General features: G+C 43.7%; 1 protein-coding gene across 1 annotated transcript in view; it reads left to right on the top strand.

The window, feature by feature from the left end:
* amph (amphiphysin) overlaps nt 1-17,847 on the top strand; it is a gene marked incomplete at its 5' end in the record, with an annotated part of 36,719 nt that extends 18,872 nt beyond the window's left edge. Inside the window, 11 exons of the mRNA XM_079216851.1 lie at nt 1,816-1,935; nt 2,040-2,123; nt 3,875-3,901; nt 4,166-4,189; nt 4,644-5,150; nt 7,349-7,390; nt 14,349-14,852; nt 16,063-16,116; nt 16,417-16,602; nt 16,706-16,807; nt 16,893-17,847. Of these exons, the coding sequence (XP_079072977.1) occupies nt 1,816-1,935; nt 2,040-2,123; nt 3,875-3,901; nt 4,166-4,189; nt 4,644-5,150; nt 7,349-7,390; nt 14,349-14,852; nt 16,063-16,116; nt 16,417-16,602; nt 16,706-16,807; nt 16,893-16,997 (1,755 nt within the window). The 3' untranslated portion in view covers nt 16,998-17,847. The remainder of the gene's footprint in view (nt 1-1,815; nt 1,936-2,039; nt 2,124-3,874; nt 3,902-4,165; nt 4,190-4,643; nt 5,151-7,348; nt 7,391-14,348; nt 14,853-16,062; nt 16,117-16,416; nt 16,603-16,705; nt 16,808-16,892) is intronic.
* Between the last annotated feature and the right edge of the window lie 622 nt (nt 17,848-18,469).

The raw sequence follows: 18,469 nt of genomic DNA, 5'->3' as shown, positions 1-18,469 counted from the left end.
GGGAACAAGGCAGAGTGATATCTATATCTGTGTAAATATGTTATGTATGTGTGTACAGTGACATCCTCTGTCATTAGACCCTCACATTGAATAAGACAAAATTCTTTAAAAAAAACATTAACGGGGAAAAGAAGGAAGAAACCTCACAGAGATCTGCAGAGGAAGGATTCCTCTCCCAGGATAGACAGAAGTGCAATAGATGTCATGTGTACAGAGTGAACAACATAACAACATAATCAAATTACAACATAGTCAATGCATATGAAAAAAAAAATACATATAATGAGAATAGTAATAGGAGTACTAGCACTATTAATAGCAGAATAATAATAAAAAAGTTATGACAACTAATAATAACAGCATCAGTGGATATAATAAAGTAATAATGATCATAAAAATAGTAATAGTAACAGGACGGGAAATAGTAATAGAAATGTGACTAATAATATCAGTGGGTGTCAGAAGGGACACAGCAGAAGGCACAACTACGGTCCAGGGGTAATATGGTACTATGATCTCCCTAGTGGGGTAATGTAGTACTATGATCTCCCTAGTGGGGTAATATGGTACTATGATCTCCCTAGTGGGGTAATGTAGTACTATGATCTCCCTAGTGGGGTAATATGGTACTATGATCTCCCTAGTTGGGTAATATGGTACTATGATCTCCCTAGTTGGGTAATATGGTACTATGATCTCCCTAGTGGGGTAATATGGTACTATGATCTCCCTAGTGGGGTAATATGGTACTATGATCTCCCTAGTGGGGTAATGTAGTACTATGATCTCCCTAGTGGGTTGATATGGTACTATGATCTCCCTAGTGGGGTAATGTAGTACTATGATCTCTCTAGTGGGGTAATATGGTACTATGATCTCCCTAGTGGGGTAATGTAGTACTATGATCTCCCTAGTGGGGTAATATGGTACTATGATCTCCCTAGTTGGGTAATATGGTACTATGATCTCCCTAGTTGGGTAATATGGTACTATGATCTCCCTAGTGGGGTAATATGGTACTATGATCTCCCTAGTGGGGTAATATGGTACTATGATCTCCCTAGTGGGGTAATGTAGTACTATGATCTCCCTAGTGGGTTGATATGGTACTAAGATCTCCCTAGTGGGGTAATATGGTACTGTGAGCTCTCTAGTGGGGTAATATGGTACTATGAGCTCTCTTGTGGGGTAATATGGTACTATGAGCTTTCTAGTGGGGTAATATGGTACTATGAGCTCCTTAAGATATGATGCTGCATCACCAGTTAAGGCTTTGTAGGTGAGGAGAAGGATTTTAAATGTGATTCTTGATTTTTACAGGGAGCCATGCAGAGCAGCTAATACAGGAGTAATGTGATCTCTTTCTTAGTTTTCGTTAGTACATGAGATGCATCATTCTGGATCAACTGGAGAGATGTAAGAGACTTATTAGAGCAGCCTGATAATAAGGAATTGCTATAATTGTATTTAATTAAATTATAGCCTCAAAACTCAAATTAGCCTCACAGGATTTTAAAATAATCCAACATACGACATCATCTGTCCCAGGACCCCAACATTGAAACAGGACCTCCAAAACAAACCTTTAACGGAAAAGAATGAAGAAACCTTAGGGAGAGCAACAGAGGAGGGCTCCCTCTCCCAGGATGGACAGAATGATAGATGCCATGTAGTCCAGACGCAACTGTAGAATCCATCAATCCTCTGTGATGTCAATTATAAAGAGTATAATGGAAGAAATTCCAAGTAGTAAAGAAATACTGCTTGATTAAATCTACTATCTGATTTGATAACTTCTCATCTTTTTTTTGGCAGCTTAAAAAGGGCCCACCGGTGCCTCCACCACCAAAAGCCACACCGACCAAGGAGGTGGCAGAAGAGCAGATCATCGACCTGTTTGGAGGGGATTTTTTACCAGCACCTTCACCATCGCAGGTCTGTGGAGTCCTCTTTCTAAAACAAACAGATGCAGCTAATTTTTGCGTTGTGTGTTGTATACATGTGCTTACCTCTTTTTGTGTTGTTGTTGTTGCCCACAGCCCAATGAAAGACCAGGCGAATCTCTTCTCGACATGGACTTTGATGCTTTTCAGCCAGATGAAAGTGTTTCTCCGATACCACAGGTTCTCTTTAAACAGCAGGATATAAACGTTCACATTTCACTTAGTGACTAAGAGACTGAAGTAGATCACGACACCTTGAGGAGCTTATAGTGCCTTATTACCCCACACCTGGGCCCTATTCTTCGTACCTGGTTTACTGACTTAGCCGGATAATTTTTAGGATAAGATGACGTAGGTCAGGCTTTTCCGTTCCTCGAAGCAAGTTTAGAAAAATCACCATAGCAACACATCGAAATCCCTTAACCTGCTCTAGAACAGGTTTAGTGAAATTCACTGGATAAGCTGGCCACTCCCACCGGACAAAAAAGACAGCTCCCTTCCTCATTAATGAAGGAGCAATATTAGTCATATTAGTCTTATAGGGAGAGAGTTCTTCCAGATCGTCAAGATCCGTTCTCACATTATGATGACTTCCTGTACGAGCTCACATCATGAGGACTTCCTGTACGAGCGCTATCGATTCTGCCGAGACCTCCTCGAGCCGTACATTGAACACCACACAGTCTCACATACTGTATGCAGACTGGATCACAGAGTGTATGCAGACTTGATCATAGCCTTGAGCGGTACATGTTTGTACAGTGTCCGCGATGCAGGGAACATCGGGAAAGCCGCTGCATGGCGTGCTGTTCGTAATGTTTATTTTGCGCTTAAGAAACTTGTGGATGTGTTGAAAGAACTCATAATTATATTGACAGTGTTATTAGTACACCATGCATATCATTATTGTAGAAAAATGATTAAGGTACTGATCTGCCCATATACAGATTCAAACTCCTAGTTATATAGTAATCTACCCATACATGTATACACACATATGATACATACGCGCATACAGTACATATATCCGCATAAGTATATATAAATTTGTATACTACTGCCAGCAGGCACATTTCAATAAATATAATCTGATTGATTTGGGTGATGACGCACTTAAAATTAGCCGATACATTTTCCCAACACTTACACATTTAACTTAATATTTTGCAATGCTTATGTGACTCTAGCCCGACCAGCGGAGGCGGCGTTATGCTGCGTTCACAACAGGAAGTGTTGCGAATATTCACTACACTTTGGATGTGAACGCACCATTAGACTTTGCCATGATTATGGTCTTAAATTCATCATATGCGTTCATGATCTCCTGCTCGTCAGGGGAGAAAAGAAACACTCTTTCTCTGATCTTATTTACTATTGTAGCGTTTGAAGATCATGAAATCTGACTCCACCCCCTTTTGAAGAGGAGCGTGCATGTGCAATTATCCAAATGACTGACGTCTGGTTCGAATGAACGAGACGTGCGTTTCAGCCTTAGAGGAACCGGGAAAGCCTAATGTCAATCATCTCGGTCATTTAAGGTGGATAATAGGACATTTGATCGACTTTGTTAAACCACGTACGAAGAACACCCGCCTGCTCTCAGCATATTTCATCTCACACAGACCGCCTCAGGTAGACAGATCACTGATCACTTGATGAAGTCATATGTTGATTTTTTTGTGTTCAAATGAGAGTTAACCTCTCGATGCTGTAGCCAAATACCAAAAATAAGTAAAACATAAACACAAATCATGAATATATTAATTTCTAAATGTCTGTGGACTACATCAGTGTGTGACGGTATGGTCAGAGTCAAAATCCCAGTTTATCATTCAAAGTCCATCCAAGTTGGTAAAAATATGTCTATATATCTGGTTTAAGCGTGTTTATAGTCTGAGCCACATGAACAACATGTACTCTGCCTCTTTCAGACAGCTGTGCCTTGGGATATGTGGTCGGTAAGTGAAGTCTTAGTTCTAGTTGTTGAAAGATATGATTTTACACTGCACATTACTTCATCTTTTCAATTTATGATGTGATCATTTTAAGAGTTAGATATATTTGGAGATTAGGGTATGAATGAAAAAGTGAAATTGGTGTATTAACTTTACAAATCAATACTTTTCTAAAAATAATATAATAATGAATGCAATACAGTACACAGATCATAGTAGTTGTCTCTGAACAATTTTCTAACCCTTCTGATTTTTTGTTTTGTTTAGGCAAACACCCAAACAGCTCAACCTGTAAGTACAGACAATTACACACCTTTTTTTTTTATCATCACTAAAACACAGGAAATCACTGAAGAGTGAGTTGTAATTTCAACCTGCAGAACATCAATATATGCACATTTTCACCCTAGAACATCATAAAATAACATGTTTACTTTGTAGAACATCAGTAAAATAACATGTTTACTTTGTAGAACATCAGTAAAACCAATGGAAGGGTTCTACTGAAGGCAGTCAGGAACTCTGCAGGTTCATGAAGCAGAAAACTGAGTCCTGCATCTCTTTGTTAGAATACAACTATGATCACTCTGTCTATATGCAACCTGTCTCTGGATTCTCGCATCATTCCCGTCTTGGTCTTAAAAAACACACACTGTGTATTTGTATGCACTGGCTCTCCAGTTAGAACTGTGGGTTTAAAGCAGAAGGGTCACACTTTAACACTACAATCCCTGCCTTTCCCAAGCAGGTTGCAGACACCAGCTTTGTCGCCGACTGGTCCGCTGACTTTGGTTCATCGTCAGCAAATGAAGATGCTGCTCCAGGAGTTGAGGCCCCTGCTCTAGGGCCGGAGGGGGCACAGGGTGGGGCACAGGGTGGGGCTCAGGACTTGCCCCAGACAGACGGCTGGCAGCCAGGTGCAGACACAGCTACGCCTCCTCAGGACAGTGAGGTAGCCACAGCAGCTGAAGATGAGGTTAGCAGCTGGAATTCTCAAACTAACTCCAACCTTCATTCCTCTGCAGTTAGAGGTGATGAAGTTGAGACAAGGCAGTCATACTCAGTGGGAGATGCAGGGCAGGAGGATCGCAGGAAGTCCACCCCAGGACTGATATTCACCAATGAGTATGGTGAAGAGATTGAGGACAGTACAGAGGACAGAGGGGATACGTGGTCCAGGTCTCCAGATGGGTCTGGGTCTGAATATGAGACCGCTGAGGAGTGGGGAGATGCAGGTCATGGGGGAGGTTGGGCAAGTGCAGATGATGAACTTTCGTATGAAGATTGTCCCTCAGTGAATGTTTCGGAGGGGTTGGGATGTGGATATGAGGGTATAGCGGCAGATCAGTCTCAAACAGTAGAACAAGCTTCCCCAGAGAGTGATGCAGCTGACAGAAACTGTTCAGCAGAGGAAGAGCTGTCAGGAAAAGAATATGATCTCAAATCAGTTCACAGAAATCCTTTTGCTGAAACACAGGGTGAGGGTGTGTTTGATTCAGTTCCTTTTGCTGAAACACAGGGAGGAGGTGCGTTTGATTCAGATCCCTTTGCTGAAACACAGGGAGGAGGTGCGTTTGATGCAGATCCTTTTGCTGAAACACAGGGAGGAGGTGCGTTTGATTCTGTTCTCTCATCTGAAACACAGGGAGGAGGTGCATTTGATTCTGTTCTCTCATCTGAAACACAGGGTAGAGGTGCGTTTGATTCAGTCCCTTTTGCTGAAACACAGGGTAGAGGTGCGTTTGATTCAGATCCCTTTGCTGAAACACAGGGAGGAGGTACGTTTGATTCAGTTCCCTTTGTTAAAACACAGGGAGGTGGTGCATTTGATTCTGTTCTCTCATCTGAAACACAAGGAGGAGGTGCGTTTGATTCTGTTTTCTCATCTGAAACACAGGGAGGAGGTGCGTTTGCTTCAGATCATTTTGCTGAAACACAGGGAGGAGGTGCGTTTGCTTCAGATAATTTTGCTGAAACACAGGGAGGAGGTGCGTTTGATGCAGATCCTTTTGCTGAAACACAGGGAGGACATGTGTTTGATTTAAATCATTTTGCTGAAACACAGGGAGGTGGTGCGTTTGATCCCGATCCTTTTGCTGAAACACAGGGAGGAGGTGCGTTTGATTTTAATGATTTTGCTGAAACACAGAGAGGAGATGTGTTTGATTCAGATCCTTTTGCTGAAACACAGGGAGGAGGTGCATTTGAATCAGATCCCTTTGCTCAGACACAGTTTGGAAACAAAGGGGTTGGTTTTGAATTTGCTGCAACCTCAGGAGAAGGTGGACTTGTCTCCACTGGGGATGAAAGAGGTGGGTGGGATGCAGACCCTTTTGCCAACACCTTCCTAGCAGCCTCTTCAGGGACTGCGGGTCCGGCCTCCAACACCATGTCCTGGCAGGAAGTTAGTCACAACAGTGACTTCGACTCCTCTGTCACTCAACAACACTTTGCTTCTGCTGCTGTCTCCGGGGCAGCAGAAGGATTCAAAGATGTAATCGTTACCAGAATTCACAAGGAACCAGAAAATTCAGACATGTCCGAAGATGAGTCTGCAAACCGGAGATTTGGGAAGTTGTACCAAGAGCTAGATACAGAAAAGGAAGAGGTATTTGACTTCCTCCCGTCTTCATTGTGGTAGTTAGTATAGGGTAGAATAGAAAAAATGAAATCCCATTTTCCGTCTTCTACCCTCCCACAGTTTGAGAACCGAAGTGAAAGTAGTAGTCCTGAAACCTGGACCCCAGCCTGAGCTCCTCCCACTTCTCCTGCCTGCTTTGTCTGCTTGTTTATTCCAAACTTTCATTCTCACATTGAGCCCATCGTTACATCTTAGACTTGGTTTACCTGGAAGCTTCAAACACTAATTTGTGTCTTTGCAATTCAATTTAGGTGAACAATGCATTAAATGGATTTTTACAGGTAATTTTTCAAACTACACTTGAATTTGCACACATTGTCAAGACAAAACATGGAAATGAGCAGTTTGCAGAGATTCATTCAACTGTTCTGATTACAGCATTTAATCAAATATTTTAATTTGCAGCTAAATTGCAGCTTGTTCAGAGCCATTTCAGTTCTCAGGGACTTATTACTGATATTACTTAATTGTATTTTTTGCATTTACCATTCAGTTTAAATTGTTCAGATGTCCGTTAACTGTCAGTTGTCAGGTCAAACTACTGAACTTATCTATTTCCTCTTAGAGTGTAACAAAGAGGTTGCTGCAGAGGTCAGAGGTCGCTGCTGTTGTTGGTTGCTTTAACGTAGACATTGACCCTAACTGCATGCTTACGTCATCAGACCTTCAGAAGTCTTATTCCTTGTACATCCTGTATCTTCTTGTTTTCTAAAGACTCTTCTCTTTTCTGAATGCAAAATAATCATGTATTTCCAGATTGCCAGTTGTGACTCTTCTTCTTCTCTACATTTGACACATGCTCCCTGAAGGATGCCACTGCCCCATCATTCTTTGCGGATTTTGATAAGATGGTGAGTTTGAAATTTAAGTACATCTTGTGACGTGGATTGTTGTATTTATTTATTTTATGACTTATATGTTGTGCCTGCATTTGTGCTAAATGTGTGTTTTCTTACCGTTTGATCCATAGTGATTTATAACCTCAAAAATATAATCTGATCGGTATAATAGGCTCCCACCCTACCTTCATTTAAGCAAGCCCTCAAAACCCATCTCTTCTAACTCGCCTTCACCTGCTATACCCCTGCACCTATCCTCCACTATGACCCACACAGCTTCTCCAGTTTTCTTTTTTGTTTTGCTTTTGTTGCTATGTTTGTTTGTTGTGTTTGCTTTATCTTTCCATTTTTGTTTTGTTCCGTTTGTCTCTGTCTCTTGTCCCCAATGTAAAGCGTCTTTGTGTACTCAGAAAAGCGCTATAAAAGTTTGAATTATTATTATTATTATTATTATTATTATTATTATTATAATCAATATTGCGGACAGAATTTGCACTTGTGAAGTTTGGTTCTGTATTATGTGCATCAATCTGATATACCATGTATTGGCCGTAATCCCATATCTAGACGGTTATATGCACGGTTAAATACACAAACTGTGACGGCCAAAACTGGTATATAATAAAAAAAGATTTACATTCCATTTTTGCATTATTTATAAATAGTAAGCTAGTTCTGATATCACCTCTCGATCATTCTGTTGACATTTCAGAAGGTTTTACAATCTCTGCACATACAACCTCATCTGACCTTTGACCCTCACATGAAAACAGGAACAACTCCCCCAAAAAACCCTTTAAGGCGAGAAAAAGGGCAGAAATCTTATGGAGAGCAACAAGGGAGTATCCCTCTATTAGGATGGACAGAAGTACAATAGATGTCATGTGACCAGAAGTACAATAGATGTGTACAGAATAAACAACATTGAGTTGCAACACATTGAATGCATATGACAGAAATTATTCATATGAGAGTACTAGCAGTAATAATGGCAACACAAAAGATGACTACTAATAATAAAAGTAATATTATTAATGAGATTTTCAGAGGTTATGCATTAGCGTTGTGCGCCTTCGTGTCTGCTTCTCCGCTCTCCTTTCTTTTCACAAATTTTTAATTTGTATCTAGTTTTCTTACGCTGACTTTTTCAGATCCTGATTGTTTTAATCCATATGTCTTAATTCAATTCAGTTCATTTTATATAGCCCAACATCACAAATACAAGTTTGGAGGGCTTTACAATCGGCACACATAACATCCCTGTCCCGGGACCTCACATCAGATCAGGAAAAACTCCCCCAACCGAAAGTCCCAACGGTTCCCAACTTTCGTCGCAAGCCCAACTAACATTCCATGTGCTTTCCCGGTTTTTAGCGTCCCTTTGCGATGTATGCGGGGTGTCATCAAAGTCCCTAGGGAAAACGGGGCTCTTTGTGGTTTAGCAGTTTCCTTTGCTTAAACCTGAACTATGCGGTGGGCTCCGGGCTGGAGCCCCTGTGTCCGCCACATCTAGCTACTATGGCTCCACTCACCTCTCCATCCGACTGTGTCAGCTGCTCCCGCCTGGCCGATAAAATCACAGAGCTGGAAGGAAGAACATCTACACTGCACAGGATCCAGGACGCCAAGAAGCTCATGGACAATATCATCTTCGGTAAAGCACAAACCGACACAACCAGCGACCGTGTCTCTGCCGTCGCCTTCCCTCCTCCACTAAAGCCGTGGTCCGCGCCACTCCTTCTTACCATGAGCTGTGGTCCTCGGTCCGTGCTCACAGCAGCTCGGGAGGCAGGCTACTGTCACTCAACACTTCAATGTCCCGCTGGAGAATAAGTATGACATCCTTGCCCTCCAGGACTTCCCTCCTCTGGTAAGGGATTCACAGCTTCGTCCAACCTTCCGACCGGCCGCGGCTCCAGGTTCCACCTTACGCCAGTCTTTCCTGAGGGCCCCTCCCGCCCCAGTACTCCAGATTCTGCCCCCCGTTCTCTCAGTACTCCTCTGTCCTCTCCGCCATCACTGGCCACATCTCTTCACCTACTCCATCCATTTGCGCTAAGCACACGGTGCTACCCCCTCACCCTCTTTTCTGTCCATCCACACTGATAATTGAGACTCAATAATGAGGAATATCCGCTTCTTCAATGCAGATACACATTGTTTCCCCTGAGCGACGGTCCTAGACATCTTCTAAAACTGCCGCCTGCTGCACCACCGTTCAGCGAATTATTGCTCATGTGTGAATCAACGACACAGCCCTCCAACAGTCTGAGTTGACCAAGATTGATTTAAAAAATCTACATGTCTTAAACAGCTGCGGACTGTCCTTTTTTAGCAGTTGTCCAACCACCACACTCGGCCGTGGATCCCAGCGGTTCAGCAGAGTCCTTAGTCTCCACACCTGCCTCCAGTCCGCATGCAGGATCCACAACGTGGGCTTCATTGACAACTTTAACATGTTCTAGGATCGCAATTCCTCTTTTAGGAACGATGGTATTCACCTCAACAGGCCGCCTGCTCGCGGCTAACTTACAGCACGCTGTACAATCCTGTCCACACGCCTGACTATTTATTCCTCACAAACACACCCCCTCCTCTTCTTCTATGCTTCCGCCCCAAAGCACAGTTTGCCGCGACAGCTCCCCCTAGTGGCCTCATCTGTCATTAACCCCCTCATCGGCCACTCTCCCCATTCTGACTATTGCGACAAGCAGGTCGCCACTCCCACACCGCATTCAAAGAGCCATAAACAGAAACATCCTCTCTTACATCCGTCCGCCAACACATAAAAAACAGCCTGACTACCATCCAAACCCCATTCTTAATTGAACACCTGACATTTAAACTCTCTGGTCCTAAACGCCTGCTCATCTCAATTATGTCCTCGTTAGTACAAGAGCTGCAGCATTCCGAACTGGAGAAACCCAATCAGAAACCGTTTATTTGCCAGGAATGTTTACACAAACAATGAATTTTTCTAGGCAAAAGGTGCATACATTAGACACGAGATGTTAGACGAGACAAGCAACAATCAACGACAACAACAGTGTAATGGGTATTAAATCAAGTATAAGATAAAATAAAGTGTTCAAAGAAAAGAAAGAAGAAATTGTCCGAAAAATAGCCCGAAAAATAGTCCTGGGGGTGACAGAGTCAGTCAGTGGGGGACCCGGGCTCTGTTGATGAGCCCGACTGCCGACGGGAAAAAACTGTTGGTGTGGCGTGAGGTCTTGGTCCTGATGGACCTCAACCTCCTGCCAGAGGGAAGGGACTCAAACAGGTTGTGTCCAGGGTGAGAGGGGTCAGCTACGATCTTTCTGGCTCCCTTCAGAGTCCTGGAAGTGAACAAGTCCTGGAGGGATGGCAAATTGCAGCCAATCACCTAGGCAGTGGCTGCAGCATGCCAGACGGAGATGGAGGAGCAGAGGATGGACTCAACGATGGCGGTGTAGAATTGCACCATCATTTTCTTTGGCAGGTTGTATTTCTTCAGCTGCCTCAGGAAGAACATCCTCTGCTGGACCTTCTTTGTGATGGAGCTGATGTTCAGCTCTCACTTGAGGTCCTGGATTAGGATGGAGCCCAGGCAGCGGAAGGACTCCACAGCATCAACGGGGAAGTCACACAGGATGAGAGGGGTGGGTAGGGCCACGTTCTTCCTGAAGTCCACAACCATCTCCACTGTCTTCAGAGCGTTGACCTCCAGGTTGTTTTGGCTGCACCAGGTCTCCAGGTGGTCAGTCTCCCACCTGTAGGCGGACTCGTCCCCACCAGAGATGAGTCCAATGAGGGTGGTGTCATCCGCAAACTTCAGGAGCTTGACGGACTGCTGACTGGAGGTGCAGCTGTTGGTGTACAGGGAAAAGAGCAGAGGGGAAAGAACGCAGCCTTGGGGGGAACCAGTGCTGATGGTCCGAGAGCCTGAGATGTGTTTCCCCAGCTTCACGTGCTGCTTCCTGTTAGACAGGAAGTCTGTGATCCACCTGCAGGTGGAGTCGGGCACGTGCAGCTGGGAGAGCTTGTCCTGCAGCAGAGACGGGATGATGGTGTTGAAAGCAGAGCTGAAGTCCACGAACAGGATCCTGGCGTAGGTTACTAGGGAGTCCAGATGCTGGAGGATGTAGTGGAGGGCCATATTGACAGCATCGTCTACAGACCTGTTGGCCCTGTAGGCGAACTGCAGGGGGTCCAGGAGTGGGTCAGTCAGGGTTTTGAGGTCGGACAGAACCAGGCGCTCAAAAGACTTCATGACCACAGAGGTCAGGGCACGGGCCTGTAGTCATTGAGCCCTGTGAACCTGGGTTTCTTGGGGACGGGAATGATGGTGGAGACCTTGAAGCAGCCTGGTACGTGGCATGTTTCCAGGGAGGTGTTGGAGATCTCAGTGAACACAGGAGACAGCTGATCAGCACAGTGCTTCAGGGTGGAGGGAGACACAGAGTCCGGGTTTGTGTACAAGTCCTTGTCCCCACTCCTGAATGCCTGGTCCTTTTGCTGCCGTAGCTTTCTGAATTCCGCTGTGAACCAGGGTTTGTCATTGTTATAACTCACCCTGGAGCTGATTGGAACACAGCTGTCCTCACAAGGGACTTACCAGAGCAGCTTGATAATGAGTTACAGTAATCCAGTCTTGAGGTAACAAATGCGTGGATCAATGTTTCTGCATCGCGTTGAGACAGGATGTGCCGGATCTTTGAGATGTTCCGTAGGTGAAAAAAGGCGGTCCTTGAGATCTGTTTCACGTGGGAGCCAAAGGACAGGTCCTGGTCAAAAATAACTCAGAGATTCCTTACGGTGGTGGTGGATGCCAGAGCGATGCCATCCAGAGAAACCATATCATCAGATACTTGATTTCTGAAGTGTTCTTGGCCGAGTAAAATAACTTAAGTCTTGTCCGAGTTCAGCAGCAGGAAGTTGCAGGTCATCCAGGTTTTGATGTCTTTAAGACACGCTTGAAGTTTAGCGACCTGGTGGACTCTGGCATCATCCACTCCGGTTCCACCAAACCCAAGGTCTTCTCCACGATAAATAAACGTCTCAAACCTATGGACAATCGCTTACACACCTCCACCGCTGCAAAATGCAACTCCTTTCTATCTTTCTACAAAACCAAAATTGACACATCTACAATCAACTGGCTCCCAGCCCCGCTACACCCGACCCTGGATCTGCAAATCCCCACTAACCGACTGGTCACTCTCCCACGTCTCCGTAATCTCCCTCTCAGAGTTTAACAGGAAAGTGCCTCAAATTTTTATTTGTTTTAATATCATTATAATCGGGGGACCCTTTTATATCAGGAAAATCAAGAAAAAATCATGGTATAAATCCCTCCCCCCCAAAAAAACAAAATCAAATTAAACATAAAAATCAGGGCTACAATAATATATAATCCCGATGTACAACCTTTAAACACAACTCAAACAATAAATAGGGTTAGGGTTATTAGGGTTAGGGCTAGGGCTTAAAGGGCTACGAAATCTGGCATAAAGATTCCAATCTGCAACCTGGACCCCATCCCTTCCACTTTAGTCATATCTCCCGGCCCTCCACCCACTCCTCCGCTATCATCACCTCCACCCTGTCTACTGGCTCCACCCCCCCCCCCCCCCCCCCCCCTTTCAAACTTGCCTCGGTCACACCGATCCTCAAAAAACCTAGACTGGATCCTGACATCCTCAACAACTAATACTACTAATAATAAATACTTGAACGCACCGTTGCCAACCAACTTAAAACCCACCTGGACTCCAACCAACTGTAGGAACAATTTCAATTTGGATTCAGATCACAGCACAGAAACTAATCAAGTCACCATCAACCACTCCATCCTCCTCTCCATCAACCACTGCATCCTCCTTTTCATCAACCACTCCATCCTCCACTCCTGCCTTGAGTCCTCCCTCCACATTACTGGCAAAGCCCTCTCCTTGTTCAAGTCATACCTCTCCAACCGCCAAGTTCATTATTATCAATAAATCCAAGTCTAACACAGCCCCTATCCCTCAAGGTTTAGTACTCGGCCCCCTCCTTTTCATCCTCTACTTGCTCCCCCTTTGCAACATCATACGCCACCACGGTCTCCATTTCCACTGCTGCGGCGGCGACACACAGCTTTACATCTCCACCAAATCCTAGAGAAGTACTATCTAAATGTAATACTATAACGGACTGTGGTACATGGCCTGTTAGTAAAGACCCATTGATGATATCTAGTAGAGAGGTGCTAATTCAGCAGCTTTGTTGGGATGGGGCCTAGGAGACAGGTAGAAGTTTTAGAAGTGGATACCATTGAAGACAATTGGTCAATTTTGATGGGATAAATCCATCTAAACATATATCAGGGTTTACAGCAGTTTCTAAGGTCAGTCTATTTGAGGATAGATTGGTATTGGTTGAGGACAGGAGAGTATTAATCTAGTCTCTAATACTTAAATTCTTATGATTGAAGAAGTTCATGAAGTCACTACTACTGAGGTACTACTACTACTACTGAGGTATATAGGCAATACATGGCTCCACATAGCTACTACTACGACTACTGCTACCACTACTACTACTGAGGTCTATATGAATAAACCTGGCAACAGTGTTAAAGAGAAACTGGGGATTGTTCTTATTTTTCTCTATTATTGATGAGTAATATGCTGCTCTGGCATTACGCAGGCCTTCTTATATGTTCTCAGACTATCCCAACAAACTAACCAAGATTATTTTTAATTGTTGGAGCGCCATATGCTTCCAAGCTTTCGCGATGTTTGCTTTAATTTGCAGGTTTGCAAATGAAAGGTGTGTACAGTGTGGGTGGTACTTTCAAGTTTCATGCAGGTTGAGCTGAACAACACAAGCAGAGATTAGCATTAATGATTGATCCATTCTGACATGTGGAATTATGAGCATGTCATTACATTTCATGCAAAGTGACTGCAGCAACAGATTTTGGGTTGACCACCATCTTTCTTTACAAAAGAATGAAGTTCCCGCAGACTCAACTGATGCTCCAGAAGCATCCGTGACAGAAGTTGCTGAGGAACAAGACAACCCTTCATTTCCCCTTGCTGGCGAGAAGCCTCCAACACCGCCCGCTGGCGAGGAGCTTCCAGCACTGCCCACTGGCGAGAAGCCTCCAACACTGCCCGCTGGCGAGGAGCTTCCAGCACTGCCCGCTGGCGAGAAGCCTCCAACACCGCCCGCTGGCGAGAAGCCTCCAACACCGCCCGCTGGCGAGGAGCCTCCAACACCGCCCGCTGGCGAGGAGCCTCCAACACCGCCCACTGGCGAGGAGCCTCCAACACCGCCCGCTGGCGAGGAGCCTCCAACACCGCCCGCTGGCGAGGAGCCTCCAGCACAGACCGCTGGCGAGGTGCTTCCAGCAGGGGGAGCTGAAAGAGAGGTGGAGGAACATGCAGCTTCCTCTGCTGCTGAGGAAGATGCAGTAGAAAGTTCTGGCAGCTTGAAGGAAAACAAGCCTGATGTGAGTAAAAGTGTTTATCACAAAATATATAGATAGATCATGATGGGAGAGACTAATAATAATGATTGTAGTAGTGGGTATTGAGCTGGAACAGGGTCCACTGGGTGGGTTGCAATCATAGAGTCAGACTACACTTCAGGCATTTAAAAATGCCCCCAAACCCTCTCCCGAACTGGATCAGAGCTTGATAGCAGAAGTCTGTTGCTGCCATTCTACTTTTGGCGACCCTAGGAACTACTCTTAAATGCCAGTTCAAACCAAATATTCACGACAAGACAAAACAGTTCAAGAAGTTTGAAAATAACCATGGTGTGAACCACCTTGCCAGTGTTTAACAGCCAATCAAATAATTTACAGACTGATCGAAATGGCCAAGTTTAGGACAGGGGGAAAGCTCAGATCTCCTCATCTTCCCTCCCCATGTAAAGGGTTATATGGTGCAGAATATTGTTCTGTGGTAAATGTATTGTTCTGTATCGGTGGGCAGTAGCTCTGTCAAAATGACTGCTACACAAGATACAACATCAGACATTTATTCTGATGAATTTGATAATCAGCATTGAAGAATTAGGATTACTGGACTGCACCAACCAGGATGATGCTCTTTATCATAAAATATCTGACCTGTATGCATAATGTATTAATGTTGCTATAAGTGACTATTGGCAACTTAAAAGTAGTCACGGAGAGGCTGGCCGGCAATGATTCAAAGATCCAGTCGCCGAGTTTTGAAGTTTTATTTGCAGGAAACGTACAAACACTTGTGCTGGATCACATTTAAAACATTCAGAATACTTTCTCAACGGTGTACAAAGGCAATCTAAACAAATGGTGTGAAATAGGGACCAATAGCGGTCATCAAAAAATAAAACTCCCCCTCCCACATTGCTATCCTCAACAAGTCATGGATGAAAAACTGAGATTAAAGACAACATAAAGATCCTGGATGCCACAGCTGCTTAACACTGAACTGGATTTTATGGGAACTGTTGAGTTTAAATGTTCATAACAAACCCTGAAATTAAAAGCTCTTGCGCTACAATATTTGTTCTAACCATGAGAATTGTGGGAATTGTTTTTATAGTCATTAAAGTACAGTTTGTTTGTTCTGAGTAATATTGGGGTCTGTGATGTGTCTTCAATGTGTGATGCTAACATCAGCTGGTAACTCATTGTGGTTGCTGTTAAATAAACTTGTGTTTGCACAAAGCAGATCGCTTCTGCTGACGAAGCCAAAACATCTCCAGCTGAAGCAGCTCTGTCGGTAACTGTCACTCAATTTGTTATTATGACCAGTAATCAAAACAACCATAAAAAGCATTGAAGTTAATAATCATTTTTGTTCAAATTAGGGTTTCATTTGTTTTTCCTTAGAAACCTCGTATTTTATAGTTCACTTTAAATGCAACATTTTAAGTACATCATATTAGGACTAAACATGACTTGATTTAAAAGACAATTGGAAGGTGAAAACCTTCATTACTTAAAAATTTAAGTAATAACAATAAATATAAAACCCAGTGTCTGAAAGTTTAAATGTCTAAATGTTTTTTGTCGTCTTCAGGAAAAGATGCCGATCCCCTCTGTGGTAATCGAGCCAGCCTCTAGTAACGAAGGAGATGACGACCGTGATGCTGACATCTCTCCCACTGCCACCAGTGACAACGGTGTAGCACCTGAGAGCCAGACGGTCCAGCACATGAGTCCGTCTGGTGGAGTGTCCGGACTCCCTGATGACTTCCTCTACAAGGTGGGTCTTCCTCTAGATACCAGCTGCTCACGCTGAAGTCCGAGTTGTTTCTATTCTCAACCTGCTGACAGCAGACGGAGTGGTGATGCTTTTCTTCCTGCAGGTGGAGACGATGCACGACTTTGAGGCTGCAAATTCAGATGAGCTGGAACTGAACAGAGGCGACGTGGTGTTGGTGGTTCCCACTGCTTCGGTCGAGGATCAGGTGAGAAGCGGTGTCAGTAACGAAGGAATGAGCATCAAGTCAACAGTAAATCATGCTGAGAGACATTTTGTGGTTGTTGTTGCAGGATGCCGGCTGGCTCACAGGAATCAAAGAAAGTGAGTGGCTCACACTCGGCGTTGGTGCTCACAAAGGACTTTTCCCAGACAACTTTACACAGCGTTTGGAGTAAGTCTCTTCAGCTGGTGGAGATGAGCAGAAGCTTGAGACATCCAGTCAGCATGGAGCTGACCTGGAACACCTTTTAACCTGCTGCAGCTGTCTGCTGGACAACACGGTGGTTTGAAACTAATCCCAGTTTAACTGAAAAGTACTAAGCATGATGTGATAGTATGGTCTGCCCTTCTCTGGAATTGAAATGAATTTTTGTTGCTTTTGAAAGAAAAAAAATAATAATATATCAATGCATTGGGAATGTTGCAATCTCTACATGTTAACACAAACAAAAAGCTATTGTATTTGAAGAAAAATATATATACTATACCTTCTTTGCACCAAGTGTGTTGTAGTTATTATTTTTGCTCTGCTATTCAAGAATCGGTAGTGCTGTGTTCTAAATGTTCTCGAGTGTAACATGAATCTCTGGAGTTTGTTGTTATTTTCAGACATGTTTTAACTGTAGTGCATTTCTATTATGTCATAGTTGTGCAAATGTGGTGATGAGTCAGTGACAAGTGTTGCTTTGTTCTTGACAAAAGAACGAGACATACTGTATATCACCTGAGCATTGATAAAGAAGCATGAACATCTCAAAACCTTTATCAAAGTAAATATTATAAAAAATGATCTTCCCACAATTACAAATATTAATGTCTAGCTGTATAAGTCACATGTCATATTACAATTGTATTTGCAAGAAACAGAGCCAACCAGAAGGCTATAAGTGTATGATCACAGGTAAGCTATTTACAAATGCAATATGCAATCTATGTTGTTGATATTTTTCAGGTCTCCAAATTCCTACAGTTATTTAGATGAACAAATATGATGTCACTTCCTTTGATATTAAAGTTTGACCTTAACTTAAACCTTTTTGTGATGTACGTTCCATAAATATTTATGTCGTGATCATTAAATAAGACTTCATAAGATAACAAATGTAAAAGTTTTCTTGGGAATTAGGGTTACACATAGATCTCCCCGCGTTGTCCGAAAACATTGCAGTTGAATAGAGACCTAAGGCAGTGCACGGACCAACGAATGTCTTTTAGCATTCCCACGCCATACCTTTTTTTACCCAAAACATGTATTAAACAGTTTATGCTGGTGGGCTCTTTATCACAGCAGTGTAAGTGTTATTCCTGCACGTTAACCGTTTATTTATTTTATTTTAATATACAAATCAAATGCTTTCAAGATGTAATTCACATGAGGGATAGAAAGAGAGAGAGAGAGAAGCTCGACAAGGGACAGGTGTGCGGCGAGCCAGCGGGACACCGTGAGGGTCCAGCCCTCAGACCACCAGCCCACCGCGCTGGGCTCGGACACACGGGTCACCCGTCCAGCCTCGAGCAGAATAAACCTCCGCGGAGGAATATGACCTGGTGCTAAACTAGAAAATCAGAATATGTTCCCAAAACCTCACAACCACCAAATAACTGGACAGTAAAATAAGTGACCAAGCAACACGAGATCCGACCGTCA

This window comes from Taurulus bubalis (assembly GCF_910589615.1).
Source record: "Taurulus bubalis genome assembly, chromosome: 4".
NCBI classification, from domain to species: domain Eukaryota; kingdom Metazoa; phylum Chordata; class Actinopteri; order Perciformes; family Cottidae; genus Taurulus; species Taurulus bubalis.
The sequence above is the reverse complement of the archived record's forward strand: the minus strand, read 5'-3'. Positions and strand labels throughout refer to the sequence as shown.